This window comes from Mytilus galloprovincialis, chromosome 9 (genome assembly GCF_965363235.1).
Source record: "Mytilus galloprovincialis chromosome 9, xbMytGall1.hap1.1, whole genome shotgun sequence".
Taxonomy (NCBI): domain Eukaryota; kingdom Metazoa; phylum Mollusca; class Bivalvia; order Mytilida; family Mytilidae; genus Mytilus; species Mytilus galloprovincialis.
This window is the reverse complement of record NC_134846.1, coordinates 21,720,916-21,748,443: the sequence shown is the minus strand read 5'-3', so window position 1 is coordinate 21,748,443 and position 27,528 is coordinate 21,720,916. Positions and strand designations below refer to the sequence as shown.

The 27,528-nt window shown below is 32.5% G+C and overlaps 1 protein-coding gene across 1 annotated transcript; it reads right to left on the bottom strand.

The window, feature by feature from the left end:
- Window positions 1-396: 396 nt before the first annotated feature.
- Window positions 397-27,403, bottom strand: LOC143046697 (roundabout homolog 1-like). Its single transcript, XM_076219799.1, has 7 exons — window positions 27,328-27,403; window positions 21,106-21,393; window positions 9,887-10,177; window positions 8,581-8,874; window positions 5,664-5,957; window positions 4,412-4,726; window positions 397-1,451 (listed from the first exon to the last, which is right to left on the bottom strand). Exons 1-7 carry the CDS (start codon window positions 27,344-27,346, stop codon window positions 1,033-1,035), a joined length of 1,920 nt encoding a protein of 639 aa, XP_076075914.1. The 5' UTR covers window positions 27,347-27,403; the 3' UTR covers window positions 397-1,032.
- Window positions 27,404-27,528: the final 125 nt, after the last annotated feature.

The following is a 27,528-nucleotide window of genomic DNA, read 5'->3' as shown; positions in this document are numbered from 1 at the left end:
AATGTTGATATCGCGCATTAAACTGGTAAATTGACGGGAAAAAAAATGTCAATTACATATGGATATAAAAAAATACCAGAACAGGTTCACATGATGCTTTTATCCCAAAAATCTAACATCAAGTTCAAATTTGGTGGCGTCACTTTAATAAAGTCCTCTTAATAATAAAAATTGAAAAAATGTAGTTTCTGCAATTTAACTTTTTTTTGCCTCAACAAAATATTATAAACCTTTAATACAATGTATGTTATCATCAAACTCAGATTATGTTCAAACTTCACTGTCGTCACTGGTATCATTATCAGAATATTTCTATTTATAGATGAAAAAAAAAACAAATTTGTCATTTTTGTACATTAACTTTATTTGCCTAAACCAAATAAACAGAAACGTACACACAATGATTTTACCACTATATCACTATACCGTAAAACAAGACATAAAAACCGATGTCAATATATGAAAATGAGGACTGGTTCTAGTGCCATCAGCCGATGATACATATGCAGATAATTGGCATGTTCCAGGAAGTTATACAGCTAGTAGTAACATAATCAATTGAAGCTGCTTTTTTTTAATCGCATAGGAGTATGCTAACCCAAATTTACTCAAAGCGTCTAAAGTCTGTTATACTCGTTGTTGGCAATTTTACAGTGGTTAGAAAAAAAATAACATTGGATTGAAGTTTCACTTTTATTTCAATTCCTATTTATTGTTAATATTTCCCAGATCGTTTTCGTGTGGATCTATAACTAATACTTTCTTAGTAAAACTGAGAAAAAAATTGTAACGTTTTCAGTGTTTACAAGGGAGGTAGGTAATATTTTGACACTAGACTTCCCACCAACAGCATTACGATGCAATACAAATATTTAGGAAGCCCTAGGTAAAATTAGTCTGAAGCAGTCCTTAAAAGGCAGACCATATGTGTGTTTTACAAACAACGTAGTTAACTTGGTTATCTGCATAGTATTTCTCAAAATAACTTGGAAAGCAGTCAACAAGTCTGATTCAAGTTTTCTTTTGTACAGGTTAGGACTGCACCAATCTGTATTTAGGTCCAGTTGTATCTTTAAAATGAGTTACCAAATGCATAATGTAATAGAGTGTATGATAAGATGCAACACATAATAATTGCATAATGCCAACCTTATACTTACCATAGATAACTGACAGCAGTGTGTGTGCCTTTTTAAGCAAATCATTATTTTCTTTATAAAAATAACATGTATATGTACCACCATCATCATTATCAGCATTGATTATTGTTAAATATGGATTATTTACAGTTGATGCTACATATTTATAATCGCATGCATTAGATAAGTCTTTTCCATCTTTTTTCCAAAGAAATGACGTCGGACTGGGTTTTCCTGATATATGACACTTCAATTTCACATTTTCACCAAATAAAACACGATATTGCGGATCAATTTGAACAGAAAATGGTTCTGAAATAGACAAGTAAAGAAATACAATATGAACTAATCATATACAATGAAAAAACATTCGCATTTCAATACATCTTACATTGAACAGACAAATAAGACCTTTACGACAAAACATTACGTGTATAATTCAATCAAAAATGTAAATAGAAAACGATTCTGTAATTTGCATCAAGCGGTGAGGAAACAGTATATGCCGTAAGATGTCAAAGCATTTTTGAGATAACGAATCAGATTAAAGTATTGGAAGTATAAAGAAAGGCAACAGTAGTTTACCGCTGTTCAAAACTCATTAATCCATGTACAAAAAACTAAATCGGGGTAACAAACTAAAACCGAGGGAAACGCATCAAATATAAATAGAGAACAACGACAAAACATTAAAATGTGACACACACAGAAACGGACTAAGCATTAGACAAAATCTTATGAGAATAACATTTAACATCAAAACCAAAAACATGAATTTGGGATAGATAAGTACCGAGACCCGTCTTATAGTAATGTGAATTCACACTCAAAAATAAGTGAAAAAAAACGATACAACGGAAACACAACTTTAAAATGTAACACACACAGAAACGAAGTATAATATAACAATGGCTATATTCCTGACTTGGTACAGGACATTTTCAAAGGAAAAAATGGTGGGTTGAACCTGGTTTTGTGGCATACCAAACCTCCTTCTTTTATGGTAGATATTATAACATGTCTTCTGAGAACATGCTATGCGTAATAAACTATTCAGCATAAAAAGTAATATGAAATCTCAAAAACAACATATTTTTTATATGCTATCTTGTAACTTTCTCAAGTTACTTTCATTTAAAAAAATACCGCTTCAACTAACTGTTTCAACACAGTCCAGGTCGTATTGACCATGCTGACATACATACGTTTTTTTCATATTTATTTTTTATCTGAATCTTTTTGAGACAAAAAAGATCTTGTTGGTAGAGGACGCAGTGTTTATGATGCTAAAGAGGATATATTCATTATTTGCAACATTTGTAACGCCGCTTCAATCAAATGAGAGTATTGAAATGTTTTAATCGGGATTAGAAACGCTTGTTTAATTGACTGATACATCTCCTTATCTGGAGATCGTTGGAAATCATACAAAACAAAAATATTCGTTAACATTAAAATCATGATGGTCATTGCTAGGAGGAGTTGATAGATATATAAGATATCGTGTTATGACCCTATTCAAGCCGTCGTATATTATCGTTGTCCTTAAATCTAAAACATTATAAATCCAAATGTAATTTGGATAGTTGGGTTAACTTTTTGTCTTTTTTTACGACAGGCTCAGATTCACTCTCAGCTAGAAATTTCCAAAAAATTAGGACTAAGGCACAGGGCTATGGTGAGACCCCGCCCTCCATTTTTGATCTCCCAATCTTTCCAATAGTATGCAGATAGTTAATATAAAGATACAAACGTGATTTAAATTTTACTGAGAACTCAAAATGCCAGTTTGATATTCTTAATATATTGCGAAAACCAGCTGGAGATCACTTAAATGATGGTGACATCCCCCTATCGACAATGGAATCCAATTTTGTGGATATTGAAAGACAAGTAGCGTCTCTATGTTTGTTACCTAGCTCTGATTGCTTTTCTCTATACATTTGGAATATCAAACTTGCTCTTTGAACCCACAAAAACTAAGAAGAGAACAGTTTTATCAAAATATCCTTTTGATGTCATTTATATCTACATATGTTATTAACTAACTGTATGCATAATATTATGTCAATCAGAAAGATCTAGTCAATCACTTGGCCCTCGTCCATGAATATAGCTGAATATTTAGTGATTCAAACGTTGTATTTTCTATTTTGGTTGTCCACAGTTGTTTATGTTTATTTATTTTTTATCTGACTACATGTAGAGGGATGGTTTCTTTTTATTTCTTAAATATCATAACTTTAATGTTCTTCTTGAGTATATAATTTTGATAAAAAAATCTGTTGGTCATAAAAAAAATAATTGAATGAAATAAGGATTTATACTTGCAGAAAACCAGAATTAACGATAAATTTAATTGGTCACAAAAAAGGATTATATATCTCTACGATTTCCCAACTATTCACTTATTACTATCATACTTTGAATGTTATCGAATGTTTATTGCTTTTATTATATTCAAATAAGAAAATTTGAATACCGAATAACTAACTGGCCATGGTTGCTTTTAAAAAATTAAAATAAAAAAATAAATAAAAAAATGTTTGTTTACATCTATGTCACTGATATTTCCAAAAGCAATCTGTCTTTTGTACTTTTATTAAAATGGTGTACTTTTAACATGTTTACGTGACATTTTTTCTCTGATACTGATCATAACGTTTGACCATATTGACGGACAAATACATTTCCCCAATATTTGTCTTTAAACTTGATTGAAAGATATTATTAACTGGAGCTAGCGCTGCATTCGTCTTTTTGGTAACATTTCAATAACGATCCTATACCATATCTTTCACAATCAAATCTCAACACTTGACCACAGTTACTTATTCTTTAAAGATCAGTAATGATGATAATTTTCCCATGTCAAATTTTAATATAAATAATCGAACAAAGTTTTCAAGTAATTATACTTCTACGATAGAAATGTGATTCTTTGATCTGTTCATTATAACGGTAAAATGGTAAAGTTCAAATCAACGGTTATAGTTTCAATTTTGGTATGCCTAAAATTTCTTTTCATTTAATAAATATATAATAAATTATCATATAAATTGTACTAAACTGTATATTTTTTTGTAAAATTTCTTGTTTCAATACAACGTTGTTGTTGTCATTCATGGAATACACAAATATAGCCTGTATGTCTCATTGTAGAAGATATTCGTCTACACGTGTATATTTTATAAGAATTACTAGTTCATAATAGCTGATTGCTTTAATTTTTTTTTAACAAAACGGTATGCTTTACCAATCAATATACCCACCTAATATTATAACAACTAATTCAATACACGGACTTTCCACTTTCCTTCCATTGTATCCCTTTGCCTCACAGGTATAATACCCGCTGTCGTTTCCGTCGGCACTCAAGATAGTCAGAGATGGGACTTTGACAGTTGGTGGAATGTATTTAGAATTGTTAGTATCAGGAACACTAATTTTATCACAGTTTTTACAAAGACTTTTGTGCCATGCAACGTCAATTGCTGGTGGACCCCCTTCAAAACTGCACTTCAAAGTAACATGTTGTCCATAGTACACAGTGTACTTAGGCTTTGGAACTTGCACTGTCAATGTATCTGCAAGAAAACACACACACATAACATTAGCTATACTGGTCAAATAATGAAAGGTTTGTGTATATCTTAATTATCAATTAATTGCATATACTAATAGTACAACAAATACGAAACACCGAAAGTTCTGCCCCTCTATTATTCAAATACTAAAGCGAAAAAGGGAAGTGTTTTCGTTTTTATTAAAATTTTTGTACTGATATGTATTTATTAGAGCATGTTCAGACTTGCAAACAATTTGTACCTGCCAATTAAAATAATATGTCTAACCCCCACCCCCCCCCTCCCCATTTTCCTTTAAAAAAAAGACTTAGACATTCTAACAATCGATAAAAAAGACCAGCACAGGTTACTCCTTTGACAGCGGAATTCCCAAAGATGACAATCTGTTTTATATAACAATGATGCTTGTAGCGACTTTTTTCAGAAGACACTGTTTGTTCTAAAAAAAATAAATGTGATACTGTTCGTGTTTTCTAATTCCTTAATATGATTAAGAGGTACAAATACAATGCACGAATAGAATATTAGAAACACAATTATTCTGCCCTTCCACGAAATATTAAATTAATATATTAATATAAAATATAAAATATTATTTTTTTTTTAATATTTTTGAAAAGTTTCTACGAACAGCTGATCAGATAATAGTTTTATGTTGATCAGATGTATTAAAGTAAATAAAATGATGTTTTTAAGCTAGTAGATACATTTATCATTTAAAATACAACTTGCATAAAATTATAAAGGTTGTAATTATGCTATGTGTATATATTTGCCGGTTTTCAAGAGCGAAATTGACATTACCAATCTATTAATCGAGCTTTTGATGTAATGAATTTGGTACTTGTAAAAGTTATTAATAATAACTTGCTTAATGTTGACCTAATTTTTATAATTCAATTGTATCAGATCCTATAATCAACAATATAAGATATACCTTGTAAATAAACTGACACTTCATTTCCAATTAAACATTCTTTTTTTCTGCCGAACATTACAGTGCAAAAATAGGAACCCATATTACTGTTGTTTACATTTATGATCACTAACGATGGATTGCTGACCGTTGACCCTATAAATTTAGAGCCGTCAATGGAAACAATTTCTGTGTTGTCGTTCATTTTTCTTTTCCAGAACACTGACTTAGCATTTGGGGTCCCTTTTAAACTACATTCTAATGTAAGCGTTGCTCCATAGTCAACTGTGTACTCCAAAGTTTTCATTACAATAGCTACAAGTATATAGCATTTTTTTTTTATTTAATTGAGTTTGTATTTATCATATCCACGTCATGATTAAAATTAGCATCACAATAAACACGAAGGATTTATCAAGACGTTGTTTTAAAATGTGTATTCATAACATAAAGTCAGCGAATGGTCCCATTAGTTTTATCCTTTTTGTTCAAGTGTTTCCGCTTATTTGTGTAAAAATAGAAATGTCCTATTTGTTTCGCTTTGACTTAGATATTGATATAGAATACTTTTCATTTGTAACTCTATATGGCTAAATATTTATTGAAAAATTATGAATGGGACATTTTTTAATTCCCTATTTCTGCGTCGTTTTATGTGTTTCCTTAACGAAACTTTCCCTCTGCTTGTGTTTCGTATTAAATATTCATGGATCCCGTCTCTTTCACACTACACACACTACACACACTTAAAGATGTTTGTGAAATCGTGGTACAATTTGGCAAGAGATGAAACCAAGGTTCGGACATCAGGTATGTCTGTGTTAGCACGTAAAAAAGGGAAGAAAGATCACTTAAACTTGTTCATTACCATTTCATTTTTGAACATTTCTGCATCTGAGTAAAAATGAAAGGTATCATTTCACTCACATACTCATTCTCTTCGTGCCTGTCAGCTCATAAGGCCTCAACCACTGGTCTAGTTTTCGTAACTAGAGTTTTTTTTTATGAGACGAGATATATAGGTAGTCTTGTGCTCAACCCCTAACCTGGAGGGCCTGGATTTGTAGTTGAGGTTCCATTCCCCTAGATCGAATGCTGTCCTAGGCTTACGAGCAAAGATCTACCCGGATTGGTGGATTGGTATCAGACTTGTCTCTCCTAGATGGATTGCCTTTCTGAGTTATCAACACCCATCTGACTGGCTATTTACCCATAGCTGGGATATCGTTTAATTTAGCTTAATTATGCACTTAAAATACAATACATATGATCCTTAAAGACCTAAGTGTTGTATTTTCTATGATTGCTTCTTACTCTCACTTTTCTCGGGTTGTACAACGACTGAGCCGACACGAAAGCGTATAAGACACGGATCGAGGAGAACGGTCTCCGAATAAGGATATTTTCTTTAAAAAAAATGCGTTTTCTATGGAAAAAGGATTTTTCAAAGACAAATTTAGGAAGTACATAACACTACAGAATTACGTCAAATCACAAATACTTCCGCATTTGTATGATTTCATAGGAGTTTCGGTGCAATGAATTAACTGAAATCGTTTTAGAAACAAGTAATTTGCCGCCAACAATTTTCACTTAGAAGAATAGAAGTACTGTTTATTTGATAATTATTTCTTTGTATCCAAGAGCATTCATCCAGTATACCAAATGTATGGTCTTGCATGGTATGTTGGCATTAATCGTGAATGATTTTCTTTTAAAAAAAATCGTATTGATTCCGTCATCTCGATAACTGTGATTATCTTTGCTTTCCTAGACTTTTGTCACCATAACTTATGACATGTCATCCGTCATCTCAGAATTTTCTCAGACTTTTTTTATCAAATATTATTTGCCTTTTCTCGGGATAACAATCTGCTCTATTCTCCTCTTTGATGTGTGTTATTTCTGTGGATTTGTAACACTGTTAAATAATTGTATAAACTCCATGTATATATATATATATATATATACATGTATTGAATACATGTGATATTCATATAACTATTTCAACGTTATAATCAAGAATGATATCATAATATTAAAACTGACCGGAGTAGGCGGAATAAAATTATAGAGTCATTTTTCGTGAAAAAAATCTGCAATGCAATTTGATATAAAACTAATGTCTTTTGTCATCTTGATGTAGAAATGAAAATAGTGATGTTAATTTTTTGATATATTAAGTGTAATTTTTAGAAATGACAGCTATTAGTATTTATTAGAACAAAAGGTTATTGGTCTGAGTCTAAGACAAAAAAAGACACACACAATTTCAATATACTTGTCTTTGTTACATGTCATTCCATTGACAGAGATGAATTTGAAGTCAATTAATTAAATAACATACACGAGAAGAATACTGTGATAAATCTTACAACATGCACAAGAGTCGTGTACTGCTCATCTGTTTACTTGTATATCAATGGTGTACGACTTTTATCGCAATCTGAGTTTCCTGTCAAAGGAAACCCAGTAATTTGTGCAAATTAAAATTAAATTAAAATCTCAATTCTTGTTTTAGGTTTTTCTGATCATTCTTTTTAACATTCTTTACTGCCTGAGCAAAGGTAAGAATTAACAATGAAAGATAGGCAAAAGAAACTAAATGGACATTTAAACTAATAAGTCGAAAATAAACTGAAAACGCCATGGTTTTATAGCAAAATGACAATCAGACAATGAACATTAACTAACATAGATAACTAAAGACTAAGCAACATAAACGCCCCAAAAAACGGGGGTGATCTCAGGTGCTCCTGAAACAAATTGGTCTTTAAACGGTACCTTATTCAATATCACTTATGTTTTAATTTTGTTTCACTTATCTCCAGATTTCGTTTCAGACTTAAAAATGTGTCATATGTAGTAGGTTTGTATATAAAGAAATGAAATGCCAATAAGTTATGTATTCTTATTAAATAGTATTTGGAATATTTACCACGAACATTCAAACGTGTCCAAGCAATTCGGGCTTCAAATCGTGATCCATTATACTCGTAATGAGCGACAAAGGAATAGTATCCATCATCCCGTAGTTCGGCATTGAAGATGTATACAGTTGGTTCCGTTCCTACCTTTGAATAACAGTTGCATTTGTGTAGATTATAGGATTCAAAGTCATTGCCATTGACAAACAAAGTTACAGCTGACGACAATGGCAAATCGATCCATCGAAATTTAAGGACAGCATTACTTCCGACAATAATGTCATATTCATCATTGTCAGCAACAACTGCAATGAAAAGTAATATATAAGTAAATCAAATCTGTGATATAGTTAAGATATAACTAATTGAAATTATACATGCTAAAACTTTAATGTGTATTTTGTATGTAGGTATTCTCTGTTAGAATAACACGATGTTTATATTTCTTGTCGCATTTGAATCATCATGATCATATTATCTTTTAAGCACTATTGAAAACCGTATGTACATGTATTAAGCATATTAAGTGAAATTCGAAATTCATTATTGTGATTATTAATCTGTAGAATTAGATACTTATGACCAAAAATGATACATAAGTTGAATTAAGGTGAGTGACTCGTTGTGTTTTGCTAAACGTAATGGCAAACACTATATGTATTATACTCATTACTCACACAAATTTTAAAAGGGTATCTTGTTCATTTTGTCGACCTTTGTTAAAGGGTGGGAGATTTGGACTCGAATTGAAAACAAATGTTTAAAAGATAGAATCAGACAGTTTGACATCAAGCAAACAACCTACCTCTCATGGAATTACTCGAAGTTTTAAAAACATCTTGTTAAAATAGTTATTACATAGTTAATCCGAGATCAAACGAAGTCAACAATGTAAAACAAAAATACAGAACTCCAAAGCAAATTCAAATAGTCCATGAAAACTGACAAAATCAAACGCCATCCACCGGACAGAACAAGTAAAAACAACTGCAATACTCATACTCCTGACTAATTCCAAGTAATTTTTGAGGAAAATGGTAGGTTAATTTTCGTTTTAAAGCTAACTAAAGCTCCAATCTAAATTACATACTTTAGTTTATAGTTCAGTTGAAAGAATATAGCTGACATGCTACGTTAATGTGACAATAATTGAGATCTAACAGCAGTGTAACAATACATTACAAGTATACATTTTGTATAATACAGCTGAAAGTAAATATCAAAATCACTTACAAATCAATATAACAACCAACAGCCAACAAAAATGTTCGAGGATTTGATGACACAAACATATTAAACAATTAGTAAAAAACTTACTTCCAAAAACACATAACTCTATTTCATCACTCCGAAGCTCTTGGTCTTCAATTCGAATTATACATATGTAAAAGCCAGAGTCCTCTTCCTCTGATGATTCTATTGTTAGAAAAGTCTTTAAAACGGAATGTCCTTCTGTTTTTCCATCTAGCAGTGTAATTTTTCCAGATTTCTTACATCTTCTTAACCATGTGACTGCTTCGATGGAATATTCTGTAAAATCTTTAAGCTTACACTCAAGTGTACATGGCTCATAGTGTGCAACATTATATCTGATTTTAGCAGGTCGAACTGGAAATAATTACATAATAATTTGTAAGCAAATCAAGCCGACGGATACCAAAGGGTCATTTAAACTCATACAAGGTCAAAAACAAACAGCCCACAAGCTAAACAGGAAAACGACAAACAGACGTACAACGGAAAACACAAAACAACAACATGGAAAATAAAAGATTGAGCATCACAACCCCCCACCCCCGCCCCACCCCAAAAAACAATAACAAAACAAACTAATAACATACAATGTATGTTCAATATAACATCAAACCAGTTTAAAATAATCTCAGTTTAGAGAAAGAAAGAAATGGCATTGGCTGTCATATACAATAAACATATGTTCCAACAAAAAAACCTGGTTATTTGTATAAGATGCTGCCCCCCCCCCCCCCCCGAAAAAAAAAACCAACAAAAAAAACAAAAAAACAAAAACAAAAAAAGTTGTTGAAAGCTTACATCGGCGTTCTTAAGCTAAGAATACTAACAAAGAGCCAAAATAGCAACCTCCATTTTTTTATTAGGAGATCCCTGACAGGTCACCGAATTTATAGCTTTTGGCTGCCCACAGCATTGCTGTGGTAGTCAATTTGAGAGAAAAAGAAAAGGCACCGGGTAGTGAAAACTTCCGTGGCTGAGTTAAAGTAACTAATTTGTTAATTTTAGGAATGTTCACTTTGCTGTTAGCGTAACCCTTGTAGGGATTGTGTGAACCCCACATGTATATTTGGTAAAAACACCAAGTCCTTAAAGGGAATTGTGTATACCAAACTCCAGTTCAACAGCGCACTGATATAAATGACATGGAATTTAGTACCTCCATGCCAGGCAGCAGGATGGCTGATATATTTTGCAAGGAGCAAAAATAAAAAGGTGCAACGCATGGACAGTCTAATCCAGGCATGAGGCAGGGACCACGCCACACATGCATGTCTCACACAATGCGGAGAAACAACAAGGGCAAGGGCGATTAGGTCACCTTCTCCATCCTAACCACATCACCTTAGCTTTCAAGATGTTGTGACCGTGGGTTCAGGGAAGACAGTTGGGGCTACCAGAATAAATTGGACAGGCTCTATTATCAGTATGGTAATTCAAGAGAATACTTTACTTTTGAAGGCCTTTGAACATTCCCTGCCAATTTTAATTGCTATTTATAATAGATTTTTCTTGAAATAAAAAAAATCTACTTTTTGTTTCCCTTCAAACTTCTGCATAAGTTGCAACTTCGTGGAAGAATTTAAAAGCATCAATAAAAAGGAGGTCACCGATATTTTAAATCCGCTAAATCGGAAATAATCTTATTAAATATTAAAGAAAGATTGCAGTTTCTATTTTCTGTTGGTGCACCTTTTAACATAAGTGTTTATTCTTTTGTCACATTTATGTTTCAGAATCGTATATATAGTACTTTTTTACAATACCGATTATTGATAGGTAATTTGAAAATAACAGATTTTAGCACTCTGCTATATTATGTTGGCCATTTTAAAGAACCGAAGTATCAAGAGTAAATCAGTTATTAAAAACAAATGTTGTCCTTTTCAGTCAGGATCGGAATCCGGCAATCTCCCTTTATCACTGTTTGTTGACAGGCAAGTGATCACATGGAACTACAAACTACAAGTTTGGTCCCCCCCGTATTTTCTTTACTTTAGCAAAACTTTCAGTGGCAAATATTACATGAATATCAGCACACAACAATTTTTTCAAATGAGTTGAATACTCTTTAACAAGACGAACCTTCATTTGATGGTTACAGTTTAGCTAATTGTGTAAAGATATAAATATCATTGAAAAAACACCTATTTCGTGTAATTGCAGAAATTCCGAATACACCTTTGGTCCCGTTTCCCATGTCATAACAGGAGACCTTAACATCATTCGCGACCGAGAGTTAAAATCATTCCTCAGTAAAGGACCTAAATATCGTCCCCCATCAATTATTGATTGGAATGAGTGTCATAATATCATCCCCGACTCACTTCATACCTACTGTTTGAAATGGGTAAAACGGGAAAAAGCTGACAAAAAATCTGTGGACTCTTTTTTTAATTCAGTAATGAAGATAGCTGATATTCGAAAACATCATTTTAAAGAACATTTTACTCTTAACAACAACCATAAAAACCCTATGTCGCGTATCAAACATCAACTTAAAGAACTAGCCAAGGAATTTGTTTTTGTCCCGGCTGATAAAGCTGCTAATAATATCATTATTGTTTGACGTAAATTTTATATAGAGGTTCTGCAAAAGGAAATCACGAATTCACCAACATTCCAACTGACTTCATTTTCAGAAAACGACATCTGTAACAAGCACAAACTTTTAGCTACTTCTTTACAAGCAGAACCAATTACAATGAAAGTCCCAACTATGTACTGGCTTCCGAAGCTACAAAAGAAACCTTACAAATATAGATTTATTTCATCTTCAAGCCATTGTTCCACTACTAAATTGTCTGTTTTACTTACTAGTACACTTGGTACAATAAAACACCTGATAATAAATTGTTCAAATAAAGCTTTTGAAAATAGTGGAATTAATTATTTTTGGAGTGTCAAAAACTCGTTAGAAGTACTTGATAAATTTCATGCATATATTAGTGATTTTGAATCTGTTCAAAGTTTTGATTTTTCTACCCTTTATACCACTTTGCCTCATATTCTTATTAAGAAAAAATTCACATCCCTTATTAACTGGGCAATTAAAAAGTTAGAATGCGAGTATATATGTTCAAACTCTTTTATGTCATTTTATAGTAGCAATAAACAAAAGAACTATGTCAATTGGACATGCTTTGATACTATACATGCACTTGAATTTTTACTTGATAACATTTTTGTTCGCTTGGAAATTCCGTATATCGTCAAGTTATTTGAATTCCAATGGGGACTTACTGTGCACCACTTATTGCGGACCTGTTTTTATATTGTTATGAGTTACAATTTCTGACCAAAATTAACAAAGACCCATCGAAACAACATTTGATACAAAAATTTAAAAATACTTTTAGATATTTGGATGATATATTGGCTCTCAATAATGACGACTTCAGTATGTATACTAAAGAAATTTATCCTGTTGAACGTACTTTAAATAAAGCTAATACTAACAATGACCACTGCCCTTTCCTCGATCTTGATATCTATATCATTAACGGGAAGCTTAATACAGAAATTTATGATAAAAGAGATGATTTTTCATTTCCGATCGTTAATTATCCATTTTTAGATGGTGACGTTCCCTTGTCACTATCTTATGGTGTTTATATATCTCAACTTGTACGATTCGCTCGTGTTTGTAGATTTTAGCGAGAGAAATTTATGTATTACTGAAAAATTATTACACCAGGGTTTTCGATATCACAAACTGGTCAAAATATTTACTAAATTTTATCACCAGTATAAGGAAATAATTCGTAAATATAACTCAACATGCAGACATCTTATACGTTCAGGTATTTCACATCCAATCTTTTATGGTAATATTCTGTACAAAGCACAAAAATGTCAGTATTCAACTCAAAAGCTTACAAAACCTAATTGACAGTGTGAAGAAATACTACAAAATATGATTTTTTTTTGGTGCCATAAGTATGTAAGCCTGTACAAAGCATTTAAGAAAGATTGAGTATAATGTATTATAATAAGGTGATAAATGTTCTTTGATTTCGACATCCAGCAAAATATGAAATTATCGGTTTGATGAATTGTTTATACATTTTGTGTACATGTAGTATAATAGGCTATAGTTATGACGCTTGATGTGACGCCAGAAAACTAACAGTTGAAACTCATTGTTCTTATTTACTTCTCTCCGTTGGACAGAAAACTACAAACTCCGGAAGCTGTACGCTTACATGCTGTTACTCTTAGTATATTGTTATCTTTTGTCCAGAAAATATACGCTGAATGCCACATACTGCATCGCGTCGATACACTTCCAACAGTTGGGTTACATGTACCCTAATGACAGGACGATTGACCGTATTGTGACAGGATATTGTCCAGATGAGATATAGATAGTCAGAACATTTTTGTTATTTTAAAATTATTTTAATATGTGAAGACCTTAGAGATACTATATAACAAAATATATAAATATATAACAAATTTTATGAAAATATAACAAAGAAATGTTTAATAAAAAAAATGTGTGAGCAATGAAGATTGACTGGACGGACTTAACACTCACTGATGTACGCTTTACATAATTATGTTAAACTGATCGATAAAAAGTGTCTAAAATGTTTCGCTTTACAATATTTTTTCATACAACTAAGCAATTTTCGAGATTAATGGTTATCTTTTTATGAAAATTTAATGGATTAGGTTCAGTTAGACCCCTTTTGGGCCCCAAATGTAGCAGTTTTACAAAATTGTTCAAATGTATACTTTTAGTTATTTATTGGACAGTAGAATGCTTGTGCTAAATAAATATGGGCTGTGTTTGGCAATAGAATGCACATATTAACTTAACACTCACTGATGTACGCTTTACATAATTATGTTAAACTGATCGATAAAAAGTGTCTAAAATGTTTCGCTTTACAATATTTGTTCATACAACTAAGCAATTTTCGAGATTAATGGTTATCTTTTTATGAAAATTTAATGGATTAGGTTCAGTTAGACCCCTTTTGGGCCCCAAAATATAGCAGTTTTACAAAATTGTTCAAATGTATACTTTTAGTTATTTATTGGACAGTAGAATGCTTGTGCTAAATAAATATGGGCTGTGTTTGGCAATAGAATGCACATATTAACTTAACACTCACTGATGTACGCTTTACATAATTATGTTAAACTGATCGATAAAAAGTGTTTAAAATGTTTCGCTTTACAATATTTTGTCATACAACTATACAATATTCGAGATTAATGGTTATCTTTTTATGAAAATTTAATGGATTAGGTTCAGTTAGACCCCTTTTGGGCCCCAAAATATAGCAGTTTTACAAAATTGTTCAAATGTATACTTTTAGTTATCTATTGGACAGTAGAATGCTTGTGCTAAATAAATATGGGCTGTGTTTGGCAATAGAATGCATATATATACTTAACACTCACTGATGTACGCTTTACATAATTATGTTAAACTGATCGATAAAAAGTGTCTAAAATGTTTCGCTTTACAATATTTTTTCATACAACTAAGCAATTTTCGAGATTAATGGTTATCTTTTTATGAAAATTTAATGGATTAGGTTCAGTTAGACCCCTTTTGGGCCCCAAAATATAGCAGTTTTACAAAATTGTTCAAATGTATACTTTTAGTTATTTATTGGACAGTAGAATGCTTGTGCTAAATAAATATGGGCTGTGTTTGGCAATAGAATGCACATATTAACTTAACACTCACTGATGTACGCTTTACATAATTATGTTAAACTGATCGATAAAAAGTGTTTAAAATGTTTCGCTTTACAATATTTTTTCATACAACTATACAATATTCGAGATTAATGGTTATCTTTTTATGAAAATTTAATGGATTAGGTTCAGTTAGACCCCTTTTGGGCCCCAAAATATAGCAGTTTTACAAAATTGTTCAAATGTATACTTTTAGTTATTTATTGGACAGTAGAATGCTTGTGCTAAATAAATATGGGCTGTGTTTGGCAATAGAATGCATATATATACTTAACACTCACTGATGTACGCTTTACATAATTATGTTAAACTAATCGATAAAAAGTGTCTAAAATGTTTCGCTTTACAATATTTTTTCATACAACTAAGCAATTTTCGAGATTAATGGTTATCTTTTTATGAACATTTAATGGATTAGGTTCAGTTAGAACCCTTTTGGGCCCCAAAATATAGCAGTTTTAAAAAATTGTTCAAATGTATACTTTTAGTTATTTATTGGACAGTAGAATGCTTGTGCTAAATAAATATGGGCTGTGTTTGGCAATAGAATGCACATATTAACTTAACACTCACTGATGTACGCTTTACATAATTATGTTAAACTGATCGATAAAAAGTGTTTAAAATGTTTCGCTTTACAATATTTTGTCATACAACTATACAATTTTCGAGATTAATGGTTATTTTTTTATGAAAATTTAATGGATTAGGTTCAGTTAGACCCCTTTTGGGCCCCAAAATATAGCAGTTTTACAAAATTGTTCAAATGTATACTTTTAGTTATTTATTGGACAGTAGAATGCTTGTGCTAAATAAATATGGGCTGTGTTTGGCAATAGAATGCACATATTAACTTAACACTCACTGATGTACGCTTTACATAATTATGTTAAACTAATCGATAAAAAGTGTCTAAAATGTTTCGCTTTACAATATTTTTTTCATACAACTAAGCAATTTTCGAGATTAATGGTTATCTTTTTATGAACATTTAATGGATTAGGTTCAGTTAGACCCCTTTTGGGCCCCAAAATATAGCAGTTTTACAAAATTGTTCAAATGTATACTTTTAGTTATTTATTGGACAGTAGAATGCTTGTGCTAAATAAATATGGGCTGTGTTTGGCAATAGAATGCACATATTAACTTAACACTCACTGATGTACGCTTTACATAATTATGTTAAACTGATCGATAAAAAGTGTTTAAAATGTTTCGCTTTACAATATTTTTTCATACAACTATACAATATTCGAGATTAATGGTTATCTTTTTATGAAAATTTAATGGATTAGGTTCAGTTAGACCCCTTTTGGGCCCCAAAATATAGCAGTTTTACAAAATTGTTCAAATGTATACTTTTAGTTATTTATTGGACAGTAGAATGCTTGTGCTAAATAAATATGGGCTGTGTTTGGCAATAGAATGCATATATATACTTAACACTCACTGATGTACGCTTTACATAATTATGTTAAACTAATCGATAAAAAGTGTCTAAAATGTTTCGCTTTACAATATTTTTTCATACAACTAAGCAATTTTCGAGATTAATGGTTATCTTTTTATGAAAATTTAATGGATTAGGTTCAGATAGACACCTTTTGGGCCCCAAAATATAGCAGTTTTACAAAATTGTTCAAATGTATACTTTTAGTTATTTATTGGACAGTAGAATGCTTGTGCTAAATAAATATGGGCTGTGTTTGGCAATAGAATGCACATATTAACTTAACACTCACTGATGTACGCTTTACATAATTATGTTAAACTAATCGATAAAAAGTGTTTAAAATGTTTCGCTTTACAATATTTTGTCATACAACTATACAATTTTCGAGATTAATGGTTATCTTTTTATGAAAATTTAATGGATTAGGTTCAGTTAGACCCCTTTTGGGCCCCAAAATATAGCAGTTTTACAAAATTGTTCAAATGTATACTTTTAGTTATTTATTGGACAGTAGAATGCTTGTGCTAAATAAATATGGGCTGTGTTTGGCAATAGAATGCACATATTAACTTAACACTCACTGATGTACGCTTTACATAATTATGTTAAACTAATCGATAAAAAGTGTCTAAAATGTTTCGCTTTACAATATTTTTTTCATACAACTAAGCAATTGCAATTTTCGAGATTAATGGTTATCTTTTTATGAACATTTAATGGATTAGGTTCAGTTAGACCCCTTTTGGGCCCCAAAATATAGCAGTTTTACAAAATTGTTCAAATGTATACTTTTAGTTATTTATTGGACAGTAGAATGCTTGTGCTAAATAAATATGGGCTGTGTTTGGCAATAGAATGCACATATTAACTTAACACTCACTGATGTACGCTTTACATAATTATGTTAAACTGATCGATAAAAAGTGTTTAAAATGTTTCGCTTTACAATATTTTTTCATACAACTATACAATATTCGAGATTAATGGTTATCTTTTTATGAAAATTTAATGGATTAGGTTCAGTTAGACCCCTTTTGGGCCCCAAAATATAGCAGTTTTACAAAATTGTTCAAATGTATACTTTTAGTTATTTATTGGACAGTAGAATGCTTGTGCTAAATAAATATGGGCTGTGTTTGGCAATAGAATGCACATATTACGGTTGCTAGCATCATTAAGTCATTCTAAATTACTGAAAATCTTCACAATTTTGCATTTTACTTATATTTTAGACGGTTTCCGTCTTAGATGAAAGTGGCCGCATTCGTGTTCATTCTTAGTATTGAAATATAATTTGTATTTGATAATACATAACATATATAAAGGTTGAGGATAAACACGGATGCGGCCACTTTCATTTTTGACAAAAATCATCTGAAAAGTGACAATTTTTGGCATATTTGATAGATTTTTCATATTTAAGCTAGAATCGGGGCGTTTTTAATGAGTAAATCAGTTAAAATCTTTTACATATACTTATTGAATCAACTTAAATAGACACTTAAGTGTTTAAAAAGTGTCTAAAATCTTTCGTCAGATGAAATTTAAATTTGAGGCCAAAGTTGTCGGACCTACTCCTTTTATAGTAAAAGAAAATGTTCTTTTTCTATAAAAAAAAAAAAAGTGAGGATCGGACGGGTTTTACAATCGCCTATGTACGCGTTCATTATATTGAAGTGATCGACAAAAAGTGTTAATGTTTCTTTTGTTTAAAAATGATTTAATTTTGGATGTTACGAGTCTTCTGATTGGCTGATGTCGTTATGTTTATCATCTCATAGATGTAATTTTGTCGTGTGACCATGACGTCATTAACGCTTTTTCGTGGTTTTCACCGGTTTAGAATGAAATTTAGAATTAACTTATAAAAAATGACTGTTTTATTTTTTTTGTCTATTCGAAGTGACATAAAAATGTGGTGCACACTTCAAAATATGTGCATATGATATATTTTTGATGTTATTTCTTCATAGACAGAAAAAAATATTACAGTTAATAATAAAAAAAATTATGAAACTAAGAAATATGCCAGATAAATGAATATGCTATGGTAGATCATAAGTATAGTCTTTTTGAGACAGACTTTTTTTTATGATTTGCCAAACTGAAGATTTTATTATGCTTGTTTCAAAAATATACAGATGCAATACATAGGTTAGCAAAGTGGGAGGTCATCCGGACCTTTTATCTGACGTCAATCAGTTCTCCTGCACTGCTATTGCGCTGGAGGGCGCAGGTAGAGTTGATGGGTCATCTACAGGACGGTCAGCGCCGAGCCTATCTGGGGAAGGTTGACTTCAGCTCCACGAGCCTTCACATGCGAGTTCCTCCATTGAGCAGGGGAGCCGCCCGATTAAGTAGGAGTTTTGTGTATGTTGGGGTCTCCTGTTGGCACATCGGAGTGTTCCAGACCCAGGTATCAGGTAGGGGTTTACATTTTTTTTTATTTTAAACATATTTTATTCATTTAGATATGAAAAATATTGAGCAACAGGCACAGCCTTTAAAAATTCTCTGTTCAGTTCACAGGGTCTTCCTCCAGGCCCGTACTTTCCCTCACGTCTCTTCCGACTCCAAGTCCTACTTATATATCCGGTCACTTTAGGTCTAGTGTGTAAGAGCTAACCTCTGTCACTGACAGCTCGGGGAGGGTCGCAAACAGGAGATTTTTCAGGGAGTCTCGATTGTAAAAGGACCCTGCCCAAAACATTTTGTACCTTCGATAGTCACATAAATCTGGACAGGTCTCTGAGCAAGTTGGAGATGCTTCCTCCAACATCCCATGAAAATTTTCTACGAACGCGGTTGATCCCCAGTCCTCTGGATCCAGTCAAGGTGGCTGAAGGATTGACAGTCTTCTGCGATCCCAAGACTTGGTCCAGTGGGCTGTATATGCTGGTACTGGGATGGGTCAGTGCGTGGATCCACCCCAAAAGTACCAGACAATTCCAGGATGCAAATCAGCACCAGCTACACCAGTCGGTGTCTCAACCCAGCTTATCTGGACACGGAAAGGTGGGGGTTGATTTTACAGCTGAGGAAAAGTTGCATTCCCGCCAAATCTCTACCTCAAAGTGGGACATCCAGTAATGTCGTTTTGACCAGCTCGTCGTCATGCACCTACGTGGCGACATGCCGGACGCAATTAAGGTTCACGCAAGGACCACAGAAAGGTTTTTAGAGTTATGGCGGACAGGCCAATAAATCGCGTAAAGTCGATCTTTCTACACTACTTCCAAGGCAATGCAATGACTATTTTGGGTTTGGAATGGGTGTGCGCTCCTTCAGCCCAAACAGAAGGACACCTTAAGTATGCTGCCACCGCAGTGAATCCTTCTGGAGAGTGAAGCCCCTTATTTCCCCCACCCAACATTCTGCATTGCCACCATCGTCGCATGCATGTGGTGGCCAAGGCAGCGGGAGAAGTGAGGGCAGAATCTCCTACAGGTTAAATGGGGGTCGCCTGTGAGGGTTGGCTGGCTTTCTGTAAGCTGGCATCTCCCCTGTGTTTATATAGATGTATAGAAGGCCGTTGGCTAAATATTGTTACGTTAATGAGTTGTAACGTTAATGAATTGTTGATTAGCTGTAAATTTTAAAATTGATATTGTTATATAATCTTGCCAAGGGGGATATGTATCTATGGGATTCATTCGTCATTGTGTCTCGTGATTTTGTCAATCAAAATTAAAGAAAGGGTCCCTTTGTCCTATTTGGACCCAAACCGAGTCTAAATACCAACGGGATATAACCCTCCAGCCCTTTTAAATCCTCAGAGTCAGGTTGGTGGTGCTGTACTGGCGGAAGAGACATATCAGGAAGACAGGGAGCCTCGTTGCTAATTTGGCAATTGAAAACCGAATCCTGAGAAAGAAAGCATCGTCTTGACCGACTCAATGTACCCGATATAGAACCGAGCAATTTAAGCTTAACTGCCAGGGTAAGTTGTTGGAAGCTGACAGTATTTGAAAATTTATGATGGTTCCAATTTTTGTATAACAAAATCAATATTCAAACCAATAAAAAACAGTATTCAAGGATTATATTACAGTTTTAAATAAGTTACCTTTTCGAAAAAAGCTAATTTAAAGGATGGATGATAGTGAACACTTACATCTTAACACATCTAACTCTATATCAGCACTTATGTGACGCAGCACGAGACAGTTATAAACGCCGGAGTCAAATCTACTGGCTCTTTTGATTGTAAGAAAAGTTGTCAATATGTAATTTGCATCATCCCATTCCTTTCTTGTTTCTTTGATTTCGTGTGTATTAGCTTCATATGTCTTGTTTGTTCTCCTCCATTTCACAAAAGGTGTTAACCATTCAGTACCACCTGTAATCTTGCATTCAAATGTAACAGTTTCTCCGTGATTCACTATATATTTTGTGCTTTTCACTAAAACAGAAGAATAGGGTTAAAGGAATGTTATTCATTCAAGGTTACAATTATATTTGGTATATCGAAATCCATTCATCAATATGTTTTAGTCTAATATCATCAACATTCTTTTTTTTAGAAATAAATATTGCCACATCACATTCTTAAAACTTTCCAATCGTAGCGTTTTCTATATTAATTTCGAATTAAGCTAATCAATTGGACGAAATAACATATTTTGTTTTCGTCCATTTCAAAATTTTATTTTTAGTTTAGGTTCGGTAGATTGTTTGCATTATGTTACAATCCAGTATACAGGCTTTACCTTTTCGCTGACTTTTTTTTTAAACAAAGACGATTCTAAATACGCACAGGCCTCTCGAAAAAGCTTTTGTTAGTACATTTCATGAAAATCTTATAGGAATTGCTGAAACCGGATACGACAATGATTGAGTTTTTTTTCTTTTGATTTTGAGCGACAATAGGCAAACACAGCTTGGCAATCTTTTTTAGTTCTAAGCGTTTAACGTGTTGACAATTTCACCTTGCTTTTCAGATTATATGCCGTTTTGTTTGCCTTGCTGATGTTTGTAACCATCTTGTTGACTACAGGGTATACCTATCTGTGTTCACTCTTAATGAATGACACGGTGCAAATATAAAATTGCAATCCTGGTATCTATGATGAGTTTATTTGCTACAAATGTTGAAGATAGGAAAGGGACAAAGCATGAGTAGACGTTAAACTACAAAACATCAGCACTTATTTTTTTTATGAATTCGGGGTGTTAAGTGAATACCATACAGTTTCAATCCCAAGATAAATGTTTACGAAAATTTGCATCAAGCTATTTTTCCCTTAATTACTTTAAATATACATATATATATATGTCGTGTACATTTTATTATTTTGTACAGGTTATTACTTGTACAAAATTTTCATACAAGTAATTACTTGTATGATGCCATCATAGAGGTTATTACTTGTATAAATATAATTGTACAAGTAATAACCTGTACAAATTTTGTGGAGAAAAAGATAATAACTTGTACAACTCATTATCTTTCGTATTTTTTAAAATTTATATTGTGTTTGTTTTTCTGTTCTTATTTTCAAGTGTTTATCAGTATTATTTTTGAAATGTTAGAAGTTTACAGATGAACGAAGGACGCAAAGTAATGACATAAGCTCATGTGACATCTTCTGCAAATTTAGCTAAACAGCTAGATTCCACGTAAATACGGACTTCTGGTGCAAAGTGACATGGTCTTAAAAAGCAAAAATAAATTGGTACCCTTCATTCATTTATTTCAGCTCTGGCCAAATGAGTGTAATATGTTTAAGTTCTGTAATTACATTAGCCGTAAATTCCCTTCCATTATCACTTTGCAGTATATGTGGAGATCCCATAAGTAGAAAAAAGTGGTCCTGGTAGTGCATGATCCACTTGTATTCTCCATCTGGAAATGACTGATAGTCAACAAGGTCTACTTGACAACGGGCATTAAAGTCTGTAGAAGTGATAGAACGAACAACTAATTTTGTGGTTGCAGTACGACTTGTCCTCAAAATACACTGTTCACACATCTGAATGAAAATTCTGATAATTTCTCTGCTGATATTGGCAAATTGTTTTATTAACTACTTGTATGTCTTGTGGATGCCTCCATGGCCAATTCCAGAATGTGCAGTTCTAATTAATGGATAAAGTTCATCTACTGTACAATAGTAAAAAAAAAAATGTCGCCTTTGCGAATGAGTTTTTCAATGCCTGCTACACTCAAAAAATCATATTGCCTTAAGAAATATCTTTGAAGAGCAGTCTTTTTGGAACTTAATTTTGCTTTCTTTACATTCCCAATAGTCTCTCTGTATCTTTCACGTGTAAATAATGAATTATTAAGAGATTTATTATTGTCATCACACAATTTAATTATTTCATCATTAAATTTCTTTTCTATACTGTTTTCCATCTCTGCACTTTAGTTTTGACTACTTAAATGAACCGTTTTGCTCATATACTTGATAAATTAAATGTACTCACATATTGAGAGTTTATACCTTTAGGCAAAGTAATGAATTATATGTTAAAAGGGAAACAATTTATTGTGAACTTCAAATAGGCCAATGTAAAATAAAGATTTGTACAAGTTATTATCTTTTTCTCCACAAAATTTGTACAGGTTATTACTTGTACAATTATATTTATACAAGTAATAACCTGTATGATGGCATCATACAAGTAATTACTTGTATGAAAATTTTGTACAAGTAATAACCTGTACAAAATAATAACATGTACACGACATATATATATAGATATATATATATATATATTAAAAATTAAATACACAAAAAGAGTTTTAAAAGCAGCATTGTCTAGCGCTTTCATCCATCTTGGGACTTTTCAAGACTATGAACGTCGTTATGAACGTCGTTATGGGGAACACATTAGTATTATGACGTAACGTCATTGTTCGTAAAATATTAGTAGTATGACGCAACGTTATTGTTCATGTAACTACTAAGCATTAAGCTTGGCGTCAAACACTTTTATAAATTTTCTTTCTAGTTGACACATGTTATACAATAGATTACATTTTCTGATTTGCAAGTCATATTTGCGTTTACTGTAAATTTCTTACAAATTTGTGGCGATTCACGCTGTGGAGTATGTTCCAGAGACAATTATATTTACTTAGAAATAGGCAGTACGAAATATTTCAAAAACGGTAAGAAATTTACAGTAAACGCAAATATGACTTGCAAATCAGAAAATGTAATCTATTGTATAACATGTGTCAACTGTAAAGAAAACTACATCGGTCAAACAGGAAATAGTGTGTGTGAACGGGTCAGGATCCATAAACAGCAAATACGGCAACCCGAGTACAGACAAATTCCGTTGAGCGAACATTTAGATATTTGTGCGGGAGGAAAATTCAAATTTTTCCCGTTCTTCAAATGTACAGAACCAACAGAAGAATACCGTAAAGAACTAGAAAGAAAATTTATAAAAGTGTTTGACGCCAAGCTTAATGCTTAGTAGTTACATGAACAATAACGTTGCGTCATACTACTAATATTTTACGAACAATGACGTTACGTCATAATACTAATGTGTTCCCCATAACGACGTTCATAACGACGTTCATAGTCTTGAAAAGTCCCAAGATGGATGAAAGCGCTAGACAATGCTGCTTTTAAAACTCTTTTTGTGTATTTAATTTTTAATATATAATTCTGTACACCGCTTGAAAAGAAACTTTTTTTGTATATATATATATATATATATATGTACGTCTGAGTCAGTGACAACCCTACAACAGATGTATCCATCGGATCGCCATCAATGATGGTGATACGTGGCTGTGTACATAACTCGTCTAAACATCAACCCAACAATGTTAGATCTGTAAATTTGCTTTCGCAAATTTTTGGTTCTTCCCTCGCCGGGATTCGAACCCATGCTACTGTGATATCGTGACACCAAATCGCCTGCACTGCAGCCGTCCCGCTAGACCACACGACCACCTGGGCTCTCAAAAAAAGAGCTTTCGGTGGACATGTGTTACCTTTCCACGTCAGTTTTAATCTAGCGGCGTACTACAGTACATGATATATAAGGCATGAAGATGTTATTGTTACAGATCAGCTAAATTATCTATGGATACATCTGTTGTAGGGTTGTCACTGACTCAGACGTACTTATGAATATAATTATTTTCTGTGACTGTATCTTACATTAATTTGTAGGATCCTTTACTATAGATAATTTAGCTGATCTGTAACAATAACATCTTCATGCCTTATATATCATGTACTGTAGTACGCCGCGAGATTAAAACTGACGTGGAAATGTAACACATGCCCACCGAAAGCTCTTTTTTTGAGAGCCCAGGTGGTCGTGTGGTCTAGCGGGACGGCTGCAGTGCAGGCGATTTGGTGTCACGATATCACAGTAGCATGGGTTTGAATCCCGGCGAGGGAAGAACCAAAAATTTGCGAGATGTTTAGACGAGTTGTATATATATATATATATATATATATATATATATAACTCGTCTAAACATCAACCCAACAATGTTAGATCTGTAAATTTGCTTTCGCAAATTTTTGGTTCTTCCCTCGCCGCGATTTGACCCCATGCTACTGTGATATCGTGACACCAAATCGCCTGCACTGCAGCCGTCCCGCTAGACCACACGACCACCTGGGCTCTCAAAAGAAGAGCTTTCGCTGGCCGTGTGTTACCTTTCCACGTCAGTTTTAATCTAGCGGCGTACTGCAGTACATGATATATAAGGCATGAAGATGTTATTGTTACAGATATATATACCTTCATGCGTTACTTTTAGAGATAAAAGGAGTCGAAATTTACCGAGTTTCACTATTCTAGGCCTAGGAAATAAATGATATTTTGGCAATATATATTAGCCAAGTTTAAAAAAAAAATCATTGTTAACTTTTTCATTCAAATTGGTTCCCAGGGTCTATGTGCTCGTTTTCAGGTAAAATCTGTTTAAATCATAATTTTTTTTCTCTCCAAAAATGCACACTTTCATGATACGTCATAGTCTGACGTCAGGAAAATAACATTTACACGTCAACAATGTCATTACCTCACCTGTAGCTGTACCGTATTCACTTAACTAACGGTTATAAACATGTGAAGCATAAAACTTAGGCGAATAAAGCCTGTTATATATTAAGATAAATAAGTTATAAAAATCTTTAGACAATTTTCAAAATTTCAATTATAATTATTTATTTTGAAACGCTCAATCGGCTTCTGTGCACATGATTATATACGCCATCAAATCCACATTTTAACATTTAGACAAAAATACGGGTCCAAGGATATAAAAAGTAAACAAACAAAAACAAAAAACCTACAAGAACAACTTATTGCCTTTTATACTATATTTTAATGCAATCAGCTATTTTGCTATACAGTTAAAGCTATACGTATAAACGTTAGCTTTATACGTCAATGACCTGAACTAACCTATAAGCTCTGCCTACTTACCAGAACTACTGTATTTCATAAACAACGTCACGTCACAACCATGACAACGTAAGTAACAATGGTCAAACAATTATGAATTTAAACTTGTTATGTCTTCAAATTAGTTATTTATATACCATGTTTATTAAATGTTATTAAATAAGTTCATTTTCCCTTTATGTCAATGTCTTACCGCCCGGACTATGCTCAAAGGGAAATACCCTAAAATGGTACCCCATGAGGGAAATTCCAAACACTTTTTTTTAACAATATTTGTTATTTTTTATCGATTTCAGTATAAAGACAATATACGTATAGTGTCTTGAAATATGAAATTTATTTGTATTCGGCACTAAACGGGAAAATGCTCGGTACAACCTCGCATTTCCTCCGTTTCTAAACCTCATACAAATAAATTTCATCTTTCAAGACACTATACGTATATTGTCTAAATATTTGAATGAGTATTGATAGAGAATGCATGTAATTCGATCATCATTTAAAGTTTTCATGAATGAAAGCAAGACAGCCCTTTTAAACATATTGAACTACATTGTTTGAACGATGTATGGTTATTACACGATACATTTTTTTTATGGTATACACGTTAAATTGTGTTCATAATTTCAATGCATTGTAGCGGTCTCTTTCTTATTCATATATCCTTTGCTATAACTCTCTTTGATATCAATTGTGTCTTTTTTTAGGCTGATCTCAATGTCGAATTCTTGAAATTTAAATCATTCAACCTTAATCAAAGTGACTACTTAAACAGGTTAAAATGGAAAGTTAAACTTGATGAAAACAACAAAAATAATGCATTCCCATAAAACACATCTACTGATTAATGCAAACAAAATGTAAGATCTGTAAACCACTTATAAGAAATTAAGATAATATGTTTAAAAATATTTAAAAATGTGTTAACACGTCTTAAGCTTACCTTGTACTCGTATCGACATGTTGATATGTATTAATCAAACTATCTTTCGCTCCTTTAGGTCTAGAGTTAATCATCTATGAAATTTAAATGACATAATCATTATGGTGAATACTGTTTTATTTGAATGCATACCACTTATTCTCAATAAAACCCTGTAATAAAACATTGATTTAATTACAACGTTTAATAGTCATATAATTG

Bases quoted from the DNA above. Each gene is read 5' to 3' on its own strand.
- LOC143046697 (XM_076219799.1), bottom strand. The intron at 8,875-9,886 runs GTAAGTTTTTTA...TTTTCATTGCAG, and splicing joins AGAGTTATGTGTTTTTGGAA to TTGTTGCTGACAATGATGAA. The intron at 5,958-8,580 runs GTAAATATTCCA...ATATACTTGTAG, and splicing joins GACACGTTTGAATGTTCGTG to CTATTGTAATGAAAACTTTG.